The sequence below is a fragment of the Artemia franciscana genome, chromosome 9, assembly GCF_032884065.1.
Source record: "Artemia franciscana chromosome 9, ASM3288406v1, whole genome shotgun sequence".
NCBI classification, from domain to species: Eukaryota; Metazoa; Arthropoda; class Branchiopoda; order Anostraca; family Artemiidae; genus Artemia; species Artemia franciscana.
The window spans coordinates 49,734,011-49,749,560 of NC_088871.1; the positions used below are offsets into that span (position 1 = coordinate 49,734,011).

Here is a 15,550-nt window from a genome sequence, read left to right on the forward strand (position 1 = left end):
GAAACTAGATGACGCCTGAAAGACGAAAAATAAATAAATGAATATCTGAGTCGCCATTTTTTGCTATTCACAAATTTCAAAAGTAACCGAAGGTGTTTGCAAGACCCACCGGAAATAAAACTTTGGCTTTGGTTTCAAAAATTAGTTGCAACGATATTTATAGTCTTTGTAGCAAAAAGCTGTTGATCACTTTGTGAAACATTATGTCTGGCACTGGCATTATGTAGGGCCTTATGTATAAAGTCAATCTTCACCAACTGGAACGGCTTATGGAGTGTAGTTGCGGTGGTAACTGCAAGCTATTAAAAAATCTTAAAATGATCTACCACTGCTCTATAAAAACATATTTTTATTGTCGTCGGAAACTTAAGCATTTAGATCACAGGCCTTTTGACTCTCATCATAAAGTTAATCACGCTAATGAATAAAATGAGGAGCTTGAAGAAATAATTGCGTCAATTTCTCTCCACTGAATGAAATTAGAAATAATAGTAAGGTCTTAGATTAAAGAAGTAAGATCGTAAACGTGGTAAAAAAAAAAAAACCAGAAACTGGATGCTTTGTATTGCTGAAATTAAAATAACTTTTTAAGCACATTCTGGGGCAAGTAAAATTAGTAGAGCCGATTTTATATTTGGCATTTTCTGGAAAACTAGGACGGAAAACAGGGTTATGTAGGCTACCACTGTTGTTCCATTTTCCCGTATCTGGGTACGGCACAGAAAGATGCCAAAAAGGGAACGGTATGCCAAAAATCAGGAAGTGAAGACGGGTTGTTCCGTTTTATGAGAGCCTAATCAAGCAATAAGTTTAAAAATAAAGCCATGGGTTTTACAAAGAAAGATAAAGAAGCTTGTAAAAACTCTAATAAATGATGGAATGAAGAAACTTTCTTATCAATTGAAGTTTGGAAGGCCATCACCCATGGAAACTCTCTGTTCATTCTAAAAAACTCGTGAAACTCGGATTTACATTTTGCTTGAACAATGTTATTCCACCAGTCATGAGACTGGCAAAGGGACCGAATAGATAGTATAGATCAGTATAGAGGCTATTTTGTATCTCTTTTTGCAGTTTTAAGAATTCCTTTGCAAAAAAAACGCTTTCAGATTGCTTTTTATTCCTTTTAAATTTTAACAGAACAGCCACAGTAGAATATATTAGCAAAAACGAATCATTTGAAGCTTGATTTTGGGCCAAACCCATCATAAGTATATTACCTGGCTACATCTTCATTTTTCTAATTTGTTGTAATTATTACTAATGTAGACTGCTACATGGATACCAGATTTCCAGCCCATCTTTCCAGAAAGCTCCGAATGTAGACACGAATTAAATATGGAGAAGGAAAATCCTTAAAATTTATCATGAAAATCGTCAGATGTCAATAAAATATGTCCAGTTGTGCCAAATTAATTTTATAAAGCTTGCTCTACCAAATAAATATTCCAAATTAGCATTATACATAGTTTCCCCTTAAGACAAAACACGGCAGTGGAATTATTAAGACATATTTTTTTTTTTCAAATTTGGTGTTTTGGGGTACAAAGTCCTAATATAAACTTTGCAACAATCTTTATATAAAACATCTTGTATCTGCATCTACATCATAAAACATCTACCTCAAGTATCTGCCTATTACTCTAAAGTATGTACATGAATCATAGTAGATTGTTCTATGATCTATGACTTTAGGAGTCCGAAACATTGAAAAAAACTCTATGGGTTTTCTTTTTCTAGACTCCGAGGTATAGTTCCTGTTTCTTTTGTTGATCGCGACCAGTTGTCATTGAGCTTCGAGGTAGTTTATAGGTCAAGTCAGAAAGTGTTTAGTAATAAAAAATAGTAGCGACGGCTGTCTCCCACAGCTTATGGATTGTTTTGTCTCATATTCCATCATGCTGTTTGAAGACATCATAGACGGGACAGAGATAGACATCTCTCATGTAGATCATCACAGACATGATAGACTTCATGAGCTAATGAGTAGTATGTACATTCTATATCTTCTTTGTTTGTTGCTTCTTTTTTTAGCTGGCTTAAAAGACAGAGCTAAGGAAATTATTCTTTATTAACGTACGTGACACACGTCAATCTACCCAATAGTTCAATGACTTATGCCTTCATTTACTTCCATGCCGCTTGAAACTATATTTTTACAAAGAGTCTATTAGACATTTTGAAAATAACAATCCCTTATCTACAAAAATGTAAAATTGTGTATTTTTTCGATAAATACTGTTACAGATCGCGTTAATTTGTTTGTTGCCCCCTAGGGTAATTGCACTGAGTCAATGACTCGAAAATATCGGGAGAAGGCTCACTAAAAAGAAAGTTGTGCGTTTTAATTGCCAGAAAAGATTGTGCTACAATAAAATAGTATTTTTTTTCTGGAATTTTCGGGCTGATTTTAGCCAAAAGGACGCCGGACAGTAATCGGCTGATAATTATGTGATAGTCAGTCGGTTTAAATTTATCCCAAAACTATGTAGGCCCTTTTGAGGTTAATAGCTTTGGAAACAGTAATGTTTCACACGAGCACATTTCTTCCTAAGGATGAACGTACTCCTACAAATTAAATGGTTATCTTTTTTAAGATTGATTTAACTACGTTTATTAATTTAGGCCTGATGAAATTATGTACATTGGTGTAAAATTGTGCATCAACCATTTTGCAAAGCGGCCGCCAGTAGATCTCGGTGTTGATGAAGAGAGTGTTCCTAAGATCTAAAACAATTTTGATTATGTCCAAATTTCCTAACACTCGGTGAGTCTTCATATATAAGTAGAAACATTTTGGAAAACGGTTGTAAATGTGTATGTAGAAATGGATCCCTAATCCTTCTTGATTCCTAGGAACATTTTTATCTACACCTTATAATAATTGCTACACCTTATAATAATTGCTCGGAAGTGACAGGGCCTATCCCACTACAACAATCCCTTTCTATGTAACATAAAAGATTACATTTACATGCCTACCCGTACATAGGTGGAAAAGCGGGGCGAGGCACCATGAGCGTTACCAGAAAATTTTTCGGGGGGGGGGGAGCAGTTGTCACCACTAGTGGATCCAAGGAGTTGGGGGGATACCCCCGTCAATACTTTTTTCTGGACCCCCTTTTTCCTGTTTTTTCTTCTTTTTTTTACTCTTTTTAGGATAAATTTGTCAATTTGGTCAATTATTGTCACCTTTGTCACATTGCCCCCCACACAAGATTTTGCTCATTGGCATCCTTGTCACATTGGGCCTCCCCCAAGATTTTGCTCTTGATCCGCTCCTGGTTGCCACCAGGAGCTCAGTGTTCATGAGTTTTAAAGGTAATATTTCTTACTTCATATTTATATACAATGTTTAATGTCTTCCTGTTTCCGGGATGTCACCCCCTCCTACCGACTTCCATGGAGACATCCCTATAAAACAGGTTTGTTTGAATCTTTTTTAACCATTGAAATGGTGACCCAATAAATTATTTTTGATATTCCATCCGCTTCCTTCCTAATAAATATTTAAGAGGTGATTTTTTTTTCAAGGATGTTTATCTTTTGATGTGTACTTTGTGGAGCTTTGGGGGTTTGATAAAGGGGTAAATCTAAAAATAATCCAGTTGAGTTTTTTTAACGTACGCTAGGCCTTGATGATAAGTTTAATGGTTTAGTGCTGATAGTGGGCATAGGAAGAAAGCGTAAGAGACATAGTAAGTTAATTAGTGTCGTTAAGCATTGGGAAATGGTGTCATCGATTGAGGATAATAGGCTAGTAAAAAGAAGCATTTTAATGATGCTTCAGGATAGGAGGAAGGACTCGTGACGAAATCATGTGAAGAATATATTAGACCGTGCAGGGCTGGGTAATTGTTGGAATGAGGAAAATGAGATAGGAGGGATGGTAGGAGCTATATCTAGGTTAGTTGTTACTAGGTTAGAGTCTCAGGAAGTTCAGGTTTTGAAAGCCGGAAAGGCCGCCTCGCTATCCCTGGTGCTATATGCGGAAGTAAGGAGAACTGGGGCGGACAAATTTATCTAAAAAATGGGATTAACTCCAGAAGATTTAAAGTGGGTAATATCTGTAAGGGGGGATTTTAGTCCTTTTGGAGAACAAAGGAAACGCATAAGAAGGGATAGATTGAAGGATAGTCCTTACAGTGGCCCTATGTGTGGAGAGATGGATGAGTGTTTGCAACCTTTTTTTGGGAATGTAAGGAATTGAGGGAATTGCGGCTGCAAATATTTGATAGGGAGCTCGGGGGGAAAGATGGGATTTTGTTAATTTGATATTAATTGTTATTTAGATATAAATAATATTTGAACATTCGTCTGGCAATGTATGAAGATTCGTAAAGATTTTTTTTGGGTAATCAGTTTTAGTGTTTTTTTTCAGTTTATGTTTTGTTATTGTATTTTTGCTTGTTTTTTGTGTGTCACCATATCCCAATAGGTCTTTTATGTGAATAAATCTATCTATCTATCGTTATTGAAGCCTTGTTTAATGAAAATTTAACAATAACTTATAAAGAGTAACCCTTGTCAATTAAAACTGAAACTCTGAATAAGTGGCAATTACAAAAGATATAATAAAAAAATTTTATTATCCATCCTGATTCTGAATATACAAAAAATATTAACTTTAAAGTTACTTATTTAAAGCTAGTAGCACTGGAAATTTGAATAATTTTGTAACTAGTTGGCGTAAACAGCGGTAGGTTGAAGAGAGCATCCCCCCCCTGATATAGTGGAATAAATTTTGTAAATTTTTAGTTTTATCGTACTTGCGTCTTACCCATCAAAAGCTATGGACCTGAGAAAATTTGTCAAGTTTTTGAAAATAGAGGAAAAGATCCCCTAGAAGTCATGTAATTTTAATTAAAATCACACCACCACATTCAGCGTATCAAAGAACCATACTGTACAGGTTTCAAGCTCCTATCTGGAAAAGTGTGGAATTTTGTAATTTCTGTCAGAAGAAATATCACGGACGCGAGTTTATTTGTTTTTCTTCAGGGTTGATTACATAAGCCCAGTGGGCCTAGATGCTCGAGGGAAGGCTCTTTCTAACGGAAACAAAAAGTTCTAGTGACCTTTTTAAGTGACCAAAGCAATCGGAGGGCAGCTAGACTCCCTCCCATGCCAATTTTTATCCAAACTTTGATATAGCTACTTTATTCATCATAGTGGAAAGGCTCAATAAATATGTTTTTGGAGATTACATGATCTCCCACAGCCTTTGGGGAAACGTCTTTAAGTTATATAGTATGCCCATTGTTTAAGTAAAGTATTTGTTATTGGGAAATATACATACATTTTTCGGATGGGGAGGGAAGGACAAATTTTCGGCTAGGGGTATTTTGCGAGGGGAGAATTTTCCATGGATAGGAAAGTTTCCAGGAGGTTAACGTTTCAAGGGGAAATTTTACTCTGGAGAAATTTGCTAGAATTTCGATTCGAAATGTCTTTACATGTCATGCTTTCTTTTTACCGATTCAAGTTTGCGGGTGGAGATTTTAAGGGTAACCGTCCAGGGTAAATTTTCGGCAGGATTGAGTTTTCCCGAGGATATTTCCGTGGGGAGAAGGATTTTTCCGTAGATATCCTGGCAATATTTAAAAACGATCAGAAATTAAATAAAAAAATAAGGGTTTCAACTGAATGTAAGAAGCAACATTAAAGCTTAAAACAAACAAAATTATTACGTATATGAGGGGGGTTTCTCCCTCCTCAACACATTGCTCTTTAGCTAAAGTTTAAATTATGTCCCAATCCTTTAAAAGCGACTCCTGAAACTCAATTAGAACTGTTTAATTAGAACAATAAATAAGGGTCGAAAAACTTTAGCGTAAAGAGCGAGGTGTTGAGGAGGGGGAAACCGTCTTAATTTACGTAATAATTTCTGTTCGTCTTAAATTTTAATGTTGCTTCTTACTTTCTGTTGAAAAAACATTTTTGTTTATTTAAATATCGTCTTTTGAAATGCAAACTCGAAGGCAGGGCTAGCAGAAACGCGGTTTGGCCAATTGGTTCAAATTTGAAAAACATTGGACCTCAGAATCCTGATTAAGCATAGGCAGTATTAACTGTTGTATTTTAAGAGAGGTCCTTCTTCAAATATATCTTGATTTTTTATTTTTGTGTGTGTAAAATTCTAGCCAAGAGACTAGTTTCTATCCTGGCTAAATAATTGACACTTTCAAATAGGCTTAGGGATTGCACTAGGCCTAGTCAAATTGCCAAGCCTATGATGATAAGCATTTGTGCAGCTACTCAGAGTAAAGGGCATTAGGTTAAATTCTAGTTAATTGACTTCTTGCTATCTCAGAAAGGGTTTAGGTTAGGAAAATGAAACTTTCAGTGATGGGTCTACAGGTTAATGTCCCAGGAAGGTATTTTAAAGTACCAACCTCCACTCCTTCTCCCTCTAGAGGGCCCTGAAATTTGCCTACATGACAGGTCTATACCTATTGAAATTTTGACAAAACAACATTTTACCTTAATTTTCAGTTACTAGTTGCTTTTTCTCTGCCTTTAGTTCTGAAAATAAAATTCCTGTTATTTGAGTAAAATTCTGAGCCATATCAATGTTTTTTTTCAAAAGTTAGGAAATGTATTTGCATATCTTTAAAACCTTATAAAATAGAATTGAGCAAAGTTATGAAGCTGAAAACAATTTTGTTATACTTCAATTAAGCAGAAGATCTATTTTGCAAGATTTCGTTTTTATAACAAACATATTTTTAAAGGTCATCTAAGGTCAGGGCCCTCTAGAGCAAGAAGGAGTGGAGGTAGTTGCTTCAAAATACCTCCCTGGGACATACTTTAGCCTGTAGATTCATCCCTGAAAATTTCATTTTCCTAACCTAAACCCTTTCTGAGATAGCAAGAAGTCAATTAACTAGAATTTTACCAGGTATTATTCTAGATCAGGGACTCCTCAGAAAGAAAGATCATAGTGGTAAATATGTCACTTATAACATAGTTTAGGTAAGACCAAGGACAATACTCCAGCTTTTTTATTGGAAGGGGGGGGCAAGAGGGCTCCATATATTGATAGTCAAGGAACATGGGATATATAATAGTTTGTTATCTGCATTGTTAGGGGGCAAATGCCCTCCCCCCCACACACAACACCCCTGTTGTTGTTTTCTTATGCTTTATTATAGGCTATTTCAAGCATTCAATTCAGCTGATATAAGAGCTTTACTGAAGGTCCTATCCTTGTCTAGGCTAGCAGACCAGTCAAATTTATTAAAGTGAATAGTGCTATATACAAGAATAACAAGGTGCAGTTAAGGTAGGAAATGTGGTTAGTAGTTGATTTTGTATTAAATTGGTAGTTAAGCAGGGTTATGTTCTATATCCAATTGTATTGATCATTTTGATGGATTTTATTGCAAGGAGCATAGGAAAGGCCTTGTTTAATGAAAATTTTACAGTAACTTATAAAGAGTAACCCTTGTCAATTAAAACTGAAACCCTAAATAAGTGGCAATTACATAAGATCCAATATAAAATTTAATAGCAATAGCAAAAATGTATTAATTTTAAGGTTACTCATTTAAAGCTATCAGCACTTGAAATTTGAGTAATTTTGCAACTAGTTAGCATAAAGAGTGGGAGGTTGAGGAGAGGATAGTTCCCCTGAAATAGTGGAATAAATTTTGTACATTTTCAGTTTTATTGTGATCCCTTTGCTAATGCCAAATATGTAAGTTTCATTAAGTGTAGTTTTACCCATCAAAAGCTACAAAACTGAGAAAATTTTTGAAAAAAAGAGGGAAAGATCTTCTAGCAGTTATATAATTTTAATTAAAATCACACCATCACATTCAGAATATCAAAGAACCTTACTTTAGAGGTTTCAAGCTCCTATCTACAAAAATGTAAAATTTTGTATCTTTTCCCAGAAGAAAGATCATGGATGCTTTTTTTTTCAGGGTTGAACCCAGTAGGAGTAGAATATCAAGAGAGAGCTCTTTCTAACAGAAGTGTAAAGTTCTAGTGACCTTTTTAAGTCTCCAAAAAAATTGGAGGGCAACTAGGTCCTCTCCCATGCCACTTTTTTCCCAAAATTGCCCAATCAAAATTTTGATATAGCTATTTTGTTGATTATAGTGAAAAGGCCCAATTACTATGTCTTTGGAGATAACATGATCTACTATAGCCCCTGGGGAAAAGTCTTTGAAGTTAAATAATTTGCCCATTGTTTGAGTATAGTATTGTTATTGGGAAGCATACATAAATTTTTTGTCTGAGGAGGGGAGGATGAAATTTCTGCTGGGGGGATTGTGCAAGGGGAGAACTTTCCATGAAGAGGGAAGTTTCCAGGGGATGAACATTTCAAGGGTAATTTTACACTGGGGGAATTTGCCAAAGTTCCTATACAAAACTTCTTTATATGTCTTGCTTTCTCTTTACCAATTCAATTTTACAGGTGGTGATGTTAAGGGGAATTTTCCAGGGTAAATTTTCACAAGGATTGAGTTTTCCAGAGGATATTTCAGGGGGGGGGGATTTTTTGTGGATGTCCTGGTGATATTTAAAAAACAATCAGAAATTAAATAAAAAAAACGAGTTTTCAACTGAAAGTAAGGAGCAACATTGAAAGTTAAAATTAACAAAAATTATTATGTATATGAGGGGGTATTCCCCTCCTCCACACATCACTCTTTACACTAACATTTAAATTATGTCCCAATTCTTTAAAAGCAACTCCTGAAACACAAGGGCAATTTAGCAATAAGTATTTTTTTGGAAGTGTAAAAAAACTTTAACATGGAGAGTGAGGTGTTGAGGAGGGAGCAACCCTCCTCACATATGTAATAATTTCTATTCACTTTAAAGTTTAATGTTGCTCCTTACTTTCTGTTGAAAAAACTTTTCTATTGATTTAATTATCAATTGAAATTATCTTTTGAAATGCTAACTTGAAGGCAGTGCTAGCAGAGCAGTGCCTCACTCTCCATGCTAAAGTTTTTTGACACTTTCAAAAAATTACTAGCAGTGCTGATTGATGTGCCCAATCAGCTCAAATTTGAAAAACATTGGTCCTCACGATTCTGATTAAGCTTATAAACTATGTAGGATCTTAAGAGAAGCTCTTCATCAAATATATCTTGATTTTTTATTTTATTTTATTTTATTTATTTTTTTTTTTGGGGGGGGGGTGAATTCTAGCTAAGAGACCAGTTTCTGTCCTAGGAATCTCAGGCTAAATAAACTAAGTCTAGTCAAATAGCATAGCCTATGATAAAAAGCATTTGTAAAGGGTATTATTCTAGATCAGGGACTCCTCAGAAGGAAAGATCATAATGGTAAATATGTCACTTATAACATAGTTTAGCTAGGATCAGGGGAAAATCTCCAAAATTTTTATTGTGGGGGGGCAAGAGGGGTCCATATCTTGATAGTAAAAAAGCATGGGATATATAATATTTCTTATATGCATTATTAGGGGGACACTGACCCCCAAACAATGCACCTGGCTAGGACAAAAGTGAATGCATCACTTGATGCCTTTTCTTATGCTTTACTATAGTTCAAGCATTCAATCCAGCTGATAGAAGAGCTTTAATGAAGATCCTATCCTTGTATAGGCTAGCAGACCAGACAAATACATTAAAGTGATTAGTGTTATTCTTGTTATACAAGAATAACAAGCTGCAGTTATGGTAAGAAATGTGGGTAGTAGCTGGTTTTGTATTAAATCAGCAGTTAAGAAAGGGTTGTCTTCTACACCCAATTATATTGATCATTTTGATAGATTTTATTGCAAGGATTATTGGAAAGGCAATGGGAGAACATGGAATCAAATAGGGAGGAATATACTTACCTGGTCCTAGATTAGCCTATGCTGATGATTTAAGGATCCTAGATGAAAGTGAGAGCAAAATGAATAAACTTTTAGAGGGTTTGTGAATTCTGGGTGCTAGAGTAGGTTTTAAAATTAATGTTAATAAGACTAAGCTGCTAAGGCAAGGAATTAGTAGCAATGGGTAACAAAAAGATTGATCAGGCAGACAGCTTCACTTACCTTAGTAGTATTATTAGTATAGACAATAGATACAATGAAGATGTTAAAAATAGAATATCCCTGGCCCAGAATGTTTTTTTCACAGTTGAAAAAAGATTGGAAGAATAGGAGAATAAGTCTGCAAACCAAGGTTAAGATATTGGAAGCTATGGTGATGACAGGGCTCAAATATGGTTCTGAAGCATGGGTGCTCTAAAAAATGGAGAAAGATTTCCTAGATATTTTCCAGATAAATTACCTAAGGATTGCTGTGGGTAACTGACTGACTGATCATATTCCAAATACTAGGCTGTACAAAAACGTGGTTCAAGCCTGCTTTCTACATGTATGAAAAGATAACTGTCTAGTAAGAAAAAATTGCCATTTGCCGGTGATTCAGGAATGATAATTATTATTTTCCTTAGTCTTAATTTTAAAATGTTATTAAGAAATCAAATTTGCAGAATTAAACAAAAACACATATAATCATCAAAAATGACATCACAGGAAAATGGATGTCATTTTTGAGGGGTGGCTAGCTCTTTGTAGAAATTTCTGCAAATTTATTTTCTAAATAACATTGTACTATTAAGACTAAGGAATATTATAACTTTCATTCCTGAATCAGTTGCAAATGGTGACTTTTTCTCACCAGTCAGGTTTTTTTTGAAACATGCTTTTAAACTTTTGGTGACTATGGGCTCACCCAGAAGTGATTATTGAATTACAAAAGGGCATAAAAAGGTATCAAGTGGTATATCCTTTTTCATCCTAGCTAAGTTATGTTGTAAACAGCAAATTTACTGATTATAATAAAATAAAAGTACTAACTCTGATGACACTAAGGATATATAGCCCTAATAATATATACATAACTAAAATAAAGCAGTGAAATTCCAACTTTATAATATAAAGTATGTTTCTGTTAATCAGATTATAATGTTTACTTCAATTGTTACCCACATTTTAAAACAATTTCAGAGAATATTTTATGCTCAATTCTATTGTAGTCACTAAGGTGAAACTGGCTTTCATCTCAAGTTATTAAGATGTTTCATTCTGAGGAGCCTCTAATCTAGGATATTTCCTGAATAAAGTTGTAGACGAGCTGAGTTAAATAAAACTTCCAGAAATAAATCCAAGGACTAGAACATACTCTAAAAAAGTTGTTGTCAATCTACTATCTACTCTTCCCTTATTTCTAGGACTTACAAGGTTGCATAGAAGACAGCTCTATAGCCTATCTACTATTTGTCAAAATATTTTATTTATAGGCACTTCATTTTTTTTCTTTGACTTCAGGTCTTAAGGACAGAATTCCTATCATCTTGGCATGTGTCTTTTTTTTATCAAGCTTCACCTAACATTTAAAACTATCTAAAGCAATATTGAATAAAAGGAAAAAGCTGAAAAGAATTTCCTTGCACCTGATAACCTACACAGCTCTTTGAGCTGTAGCTTTGTTTCTAAAAATTTTAGTTTTATAGCACAACATAAACACTAAGTCATTTCCATTTTTCGAAGACAAACAAGTGTCAGGAGACAAGCCCTCCACATATATGTGCTGAATTTGCCGGAAGTGTTTGATAGTATTGCTCATTCACATGCTGTTTATTCTTAATATATTTGTTTGGGACTAGCACTTCAATTCCTTTGGTATCTTAATTCTTATGTAAGCTAAATTTGAAACTAAGCAGTCTGATTTTGGGAATACACCTGTTTGCCATGGAGCTAGATAAAGAGCGGTGCCCTTCCCATCTGTTTTCAGTAGCCTACATATTATCTAGTATATTTCAAGCTGATTTTTCTGTGTTTTCAATGCAAATTACCTTGCATGTAATGATGACTTGCTGCTTAGTAGATGGTCTAAATTTTGTCAAGAGAGAATGTTAGTGATGTAACATCTGGAAAGAATTGATTTGCCACTAAATGTGAGTGTTGGTCATTTTTCTTGTAAGAATAGTTCCAATTTTTTTATACAATTGAAATTAATGCATTTCATGCACAAAGAATGAAGAATCTGAACTCCAAAAAATATGGTGCGGAGCCCCCCCCCCCCAAGGGGCAGAAATAGGATATTTGACCATTTAAAATTGTTTTCAACCATGAACTAGTACCAATACAAAGTTACTACTAATTCCCTGATGATCTGTCAAGTGTATCATTTTGCATCTCATGAAGTTTAGCAGAGGAAGTCACTACTACAGCAATATTTTCCCAGCTAAAGCTTGATCTTGAATGTGTAATGCTTGTTTTTAACAAACAAAGAACCGTAGGCTACTTTATGAGTTAGCTTCTTGAAAATTAGATTTCCATCCCAAAAAGACATTATACTTTCAACTAAAGATGAAATAAAAATCCTGGGAGTAATTTTCAAAACAACCTGAAATGGGAATTTTTCTCAAAAAAGCATCCCTCTACCTATAACCATTTGCATACCTCTCTTGCTTTAACATCCAAATTTCCATAATGGATAGTATAATCTGTATGTATCTTTGATCACAAACCTAACATACTTGTCCTGTTTGGCACCCAGGCATATCTAATATCCAAGCCAAAAGGCTTGAAAATATTCAGAAGCAATCATGCCAATTAATGCTTGTGGTAAATTATAGATCCTATAAGGACAGTCTGCTGAGACCACTGAACCTATCTGAAATGTGCATCCATCTTATGATATGTTTTGGAAAAGAATACCAAAACTCAGATACACATCACGAAGTTTTGCTGGATTTTAAAGAACAACAAGCCAGTTGGCCGAAACATTTAGAGGAGTCCTCACTTTTTCATGCTAATTTCTTTCTCCTCCACCCCAAAAAGGTATCTAAATGGTATCTTTGGTATCCATACTTTGTGAGGCGCTGCAACGATGAATTAGTAATGTAGAATAAAAGAAACCATGTGTACCCAGGGTATCAAAATAGGGTATCTCCATTATCTCAGGGGCTTAAAGAAGAAACAATCAAATATAAGGTCTTTTAAGGCCTAATGAAAATACTGAAAAAACACAAAACAAAATTTTGAGAGGGCAACTACCTCTCTTCTTCAGAGTGAACAAAAAACATATGTAAGGAAAATGCCAAAAATGGGGTAAAGAAGGGAAAATTCTTTAGTCATCCCTGAAATAAACCTTGGCATTGAAATGCCAGGCCAATGTGGTTTAAGAAATTATCATCTCATGGGGATTGAGTTGAAATTTTCAGAGAGTGTTGAGATGCCAAGTGGACCTTGAATTTTGAGTTGGGAGGAGGGGCATAGGGAAACCAAAAGAAGCTATGTATTCAGGCTAACAAAATAGCATATCTGTAACATCTCGGGAATGACCTTTAAGGATCAACCAGAAAGATTCAGTGTGGGTGAGAAGTATGATGCGAGGGGCCTTCATGCTTTGTCTTTAGAGCAAGGAAATATTGAGGGGGGAGGTCCGACGTGCCTTAAAGTTTGTGACCTATTTGTCCAAGTAGACCTTCACAGTGAAATAGTGAAGTAAATCAAAAGGCAAAATATTAAAGAGGAATGGTATAGAAAAGCTCACGGCTATCTCTTCCGTGTTAAATATTTTCAGCATGTTGGGCAACAACTGATGTATAAGGGCATTGCTTTTGATTGTTATCTATTGCCCAGATCTAGCGCTACAATCGGTGTTTGTTACTTTTTTTTTTTTACTGGGCTTTCTAAATTAAGCTTTTTCATGTAAATTGTATTTCAACTCGTCTAAGAAAATGTGCAAAGTTCGATAATTTTATCACTGACTTGTAGATATTTTTGAAAACAACAACTTGACTTTCAAGTTTTTTTCTAATTAGCTTAAAAATGCATTTTCATCGATTTATTTTTTTTCTGCTACAATTTATTACAATCACTTTTAAATTCCAGTACGGTGGACTCCCCAAGTGTAGTACTACAATCTACCTAGTACGGATGTTTGACTGCGTCCTCCAATGGCTTGAAAAAGGTAGCTGTTTCGTCGACATTTGCGCAGTGGATTTCCGAAAGGCCTTTGACCTAATCCGCCACCGGACTGCAGGCATGAATCTCCGGGGAAATGGGGGCCAAACGATGCACCCTTGGCCTTGTACTTGACTTCTTAACTGGCCGAAATCAAAAAGTCTTTGCACTCCACGAAAACGATTCGGATTCATCATGGTCAGATACTTCTTGCAGGGCCCCACAAGGCACAAAATTAGCTGGAATAATTTTCCTGGCTGTAATTAATTCCCTGCTTAACCATCACGACGACCGTTACAAGTTTGTAGATGATCTGTCCATAGTGCTCGCTTACCTGGTCGAAAACACTATCATAACAAAGCAGTTTTCAGACCAGTTACTTGATCAGCTAAAGACCAAATGCTCAAGTCATGATCTTACCATTAACGTAGCCAAGTCGAAGATAATTCGTTTCAACCCTCTGAAGCGGAATATAGATATGCCTCTAGTCCCTTCCCCGATTGTGAACGAAATAAAAATCTTAGGAGTAACTTTCACTAGTGACTGTAGTTTCAGTGCCCATATTAATTTAACCGTCCACAAGGCTAATGCAAGCCTTCAGACACTTACCAAAATGAGGCGTTTTGGGTGTTTTACTAAAAGCCTTCTCCATGCCTACACGTGTTATGTTCACCCGTTGCTCGAGTACGCGTGCCCGGTGTGGGGTCCATCTGCTATCCGCACAGCGTACCTATTACGCGACATAGAGTGCGTCCAGAAAAGAGCAACAAGGATTATACTCCGAGACCATGGCATACCCTACGATCAAGCCCTCGCTAAATTAAATTTATCTCCACTTAAAGTCCGGCTGGAACACCTTATTCACCAATTTGGAAAATTCATCCTAGCCAATAAGAGCCACCGATCACTACTACCCGAACCAGCCCCTCCCAATAGCCGAAGTCGATTACGAAATAAACTTGTACCCCCTAAAGTACGAACCAATCGATACGCAAACTCATTTGTGCCTTTTTTCACATCAGTTTTTAATGCTGAGTTGTAGTGTGTGATTTTTGTTTAAATGTATGATTTTTGTGAAAAAACTGAATTTAGCTACGATAGTTTTTAAATATACCGATCTCTCTCTCTCTCTCTCTCTCTCTCTCTCTCTCTCTCTCTCTCTCTCTCTCTCTCTCTCTCTCTCTCTCTCTCTCTCTCTCTCTCTCTCTCTCTCTCTCTCTCTCTCTCTTACTGAAAACTCCTCAACAGTTTAATATTTGAATAGGGGTATGATAACCCTTCAAGTAATAAAGGGGCAGTGTTTCAACTTGACTAAATTGACGCTGCGAGTGAATGTTTCAATACCTTATGCAAATAAGAGTGGTCTGTCAAATTAGTTTATGGTTAAAGATTTTGAAAGAGGAGAATAGCATGCAATTAATGAAGAACTTGGCCTAGTCAGTTTTTTAAAAGTAGTTTGTGAAACCTGGGAAAGAAAAGTACTAAAAGAGGACTTGGTTTGGTTAGCGTGCAGAATCACAAGAAAAAGCTAAAGTAAATATATAAAAAGCTTGAAAGACCACGACTTCAAAACCATTTACTCGACATGAATGAAACAAC

The 15,550-nt window shown here is 35.6% G+C and overlaps 2 protein-coding genes across 4 annotated transcripts in view; both read left to right on the forward strand.

Annotated features, from left to right (window-relative positions):
• Window positions 1-15,550, forward strand: part of LOC136031516 (uncharacterized) — a 335,648-nt gene that overhangs the window by 206,571 nt on the left and 113,527 nt on the right. The gene's annotated exons all lie outside the window — the stretch shown is intronic.
• On the forward strand, window positions 6,009-15,135 carry LOC136031515 (uncharacterized). The gene is made up of 2 exons (XM_065711182.1): window positions 6,009-6,090; window positions 13,880-15,135. Exon 2 carries the CDS (start codon window positions 14,049-14,051, stop codon window positions 14,991-14,993), a length of 945 nt encoding a protein of 314 aa, XP_065567254.1. The 5' UTR covers window positions 6,009-6,090; window positions 13,880-14,048; the 3' UTR covers window positions 14,994-15,135.

What these genes read in the sequence shown, in the direction of transcription:
- LOC136031515 (XM_065711182.1), top strand. Translation starts at nt 14,049, where the DNA reads ATGGGGGCCAAACGATGCACCCTTGGCCTTGTACTTGACTTCTTAACT.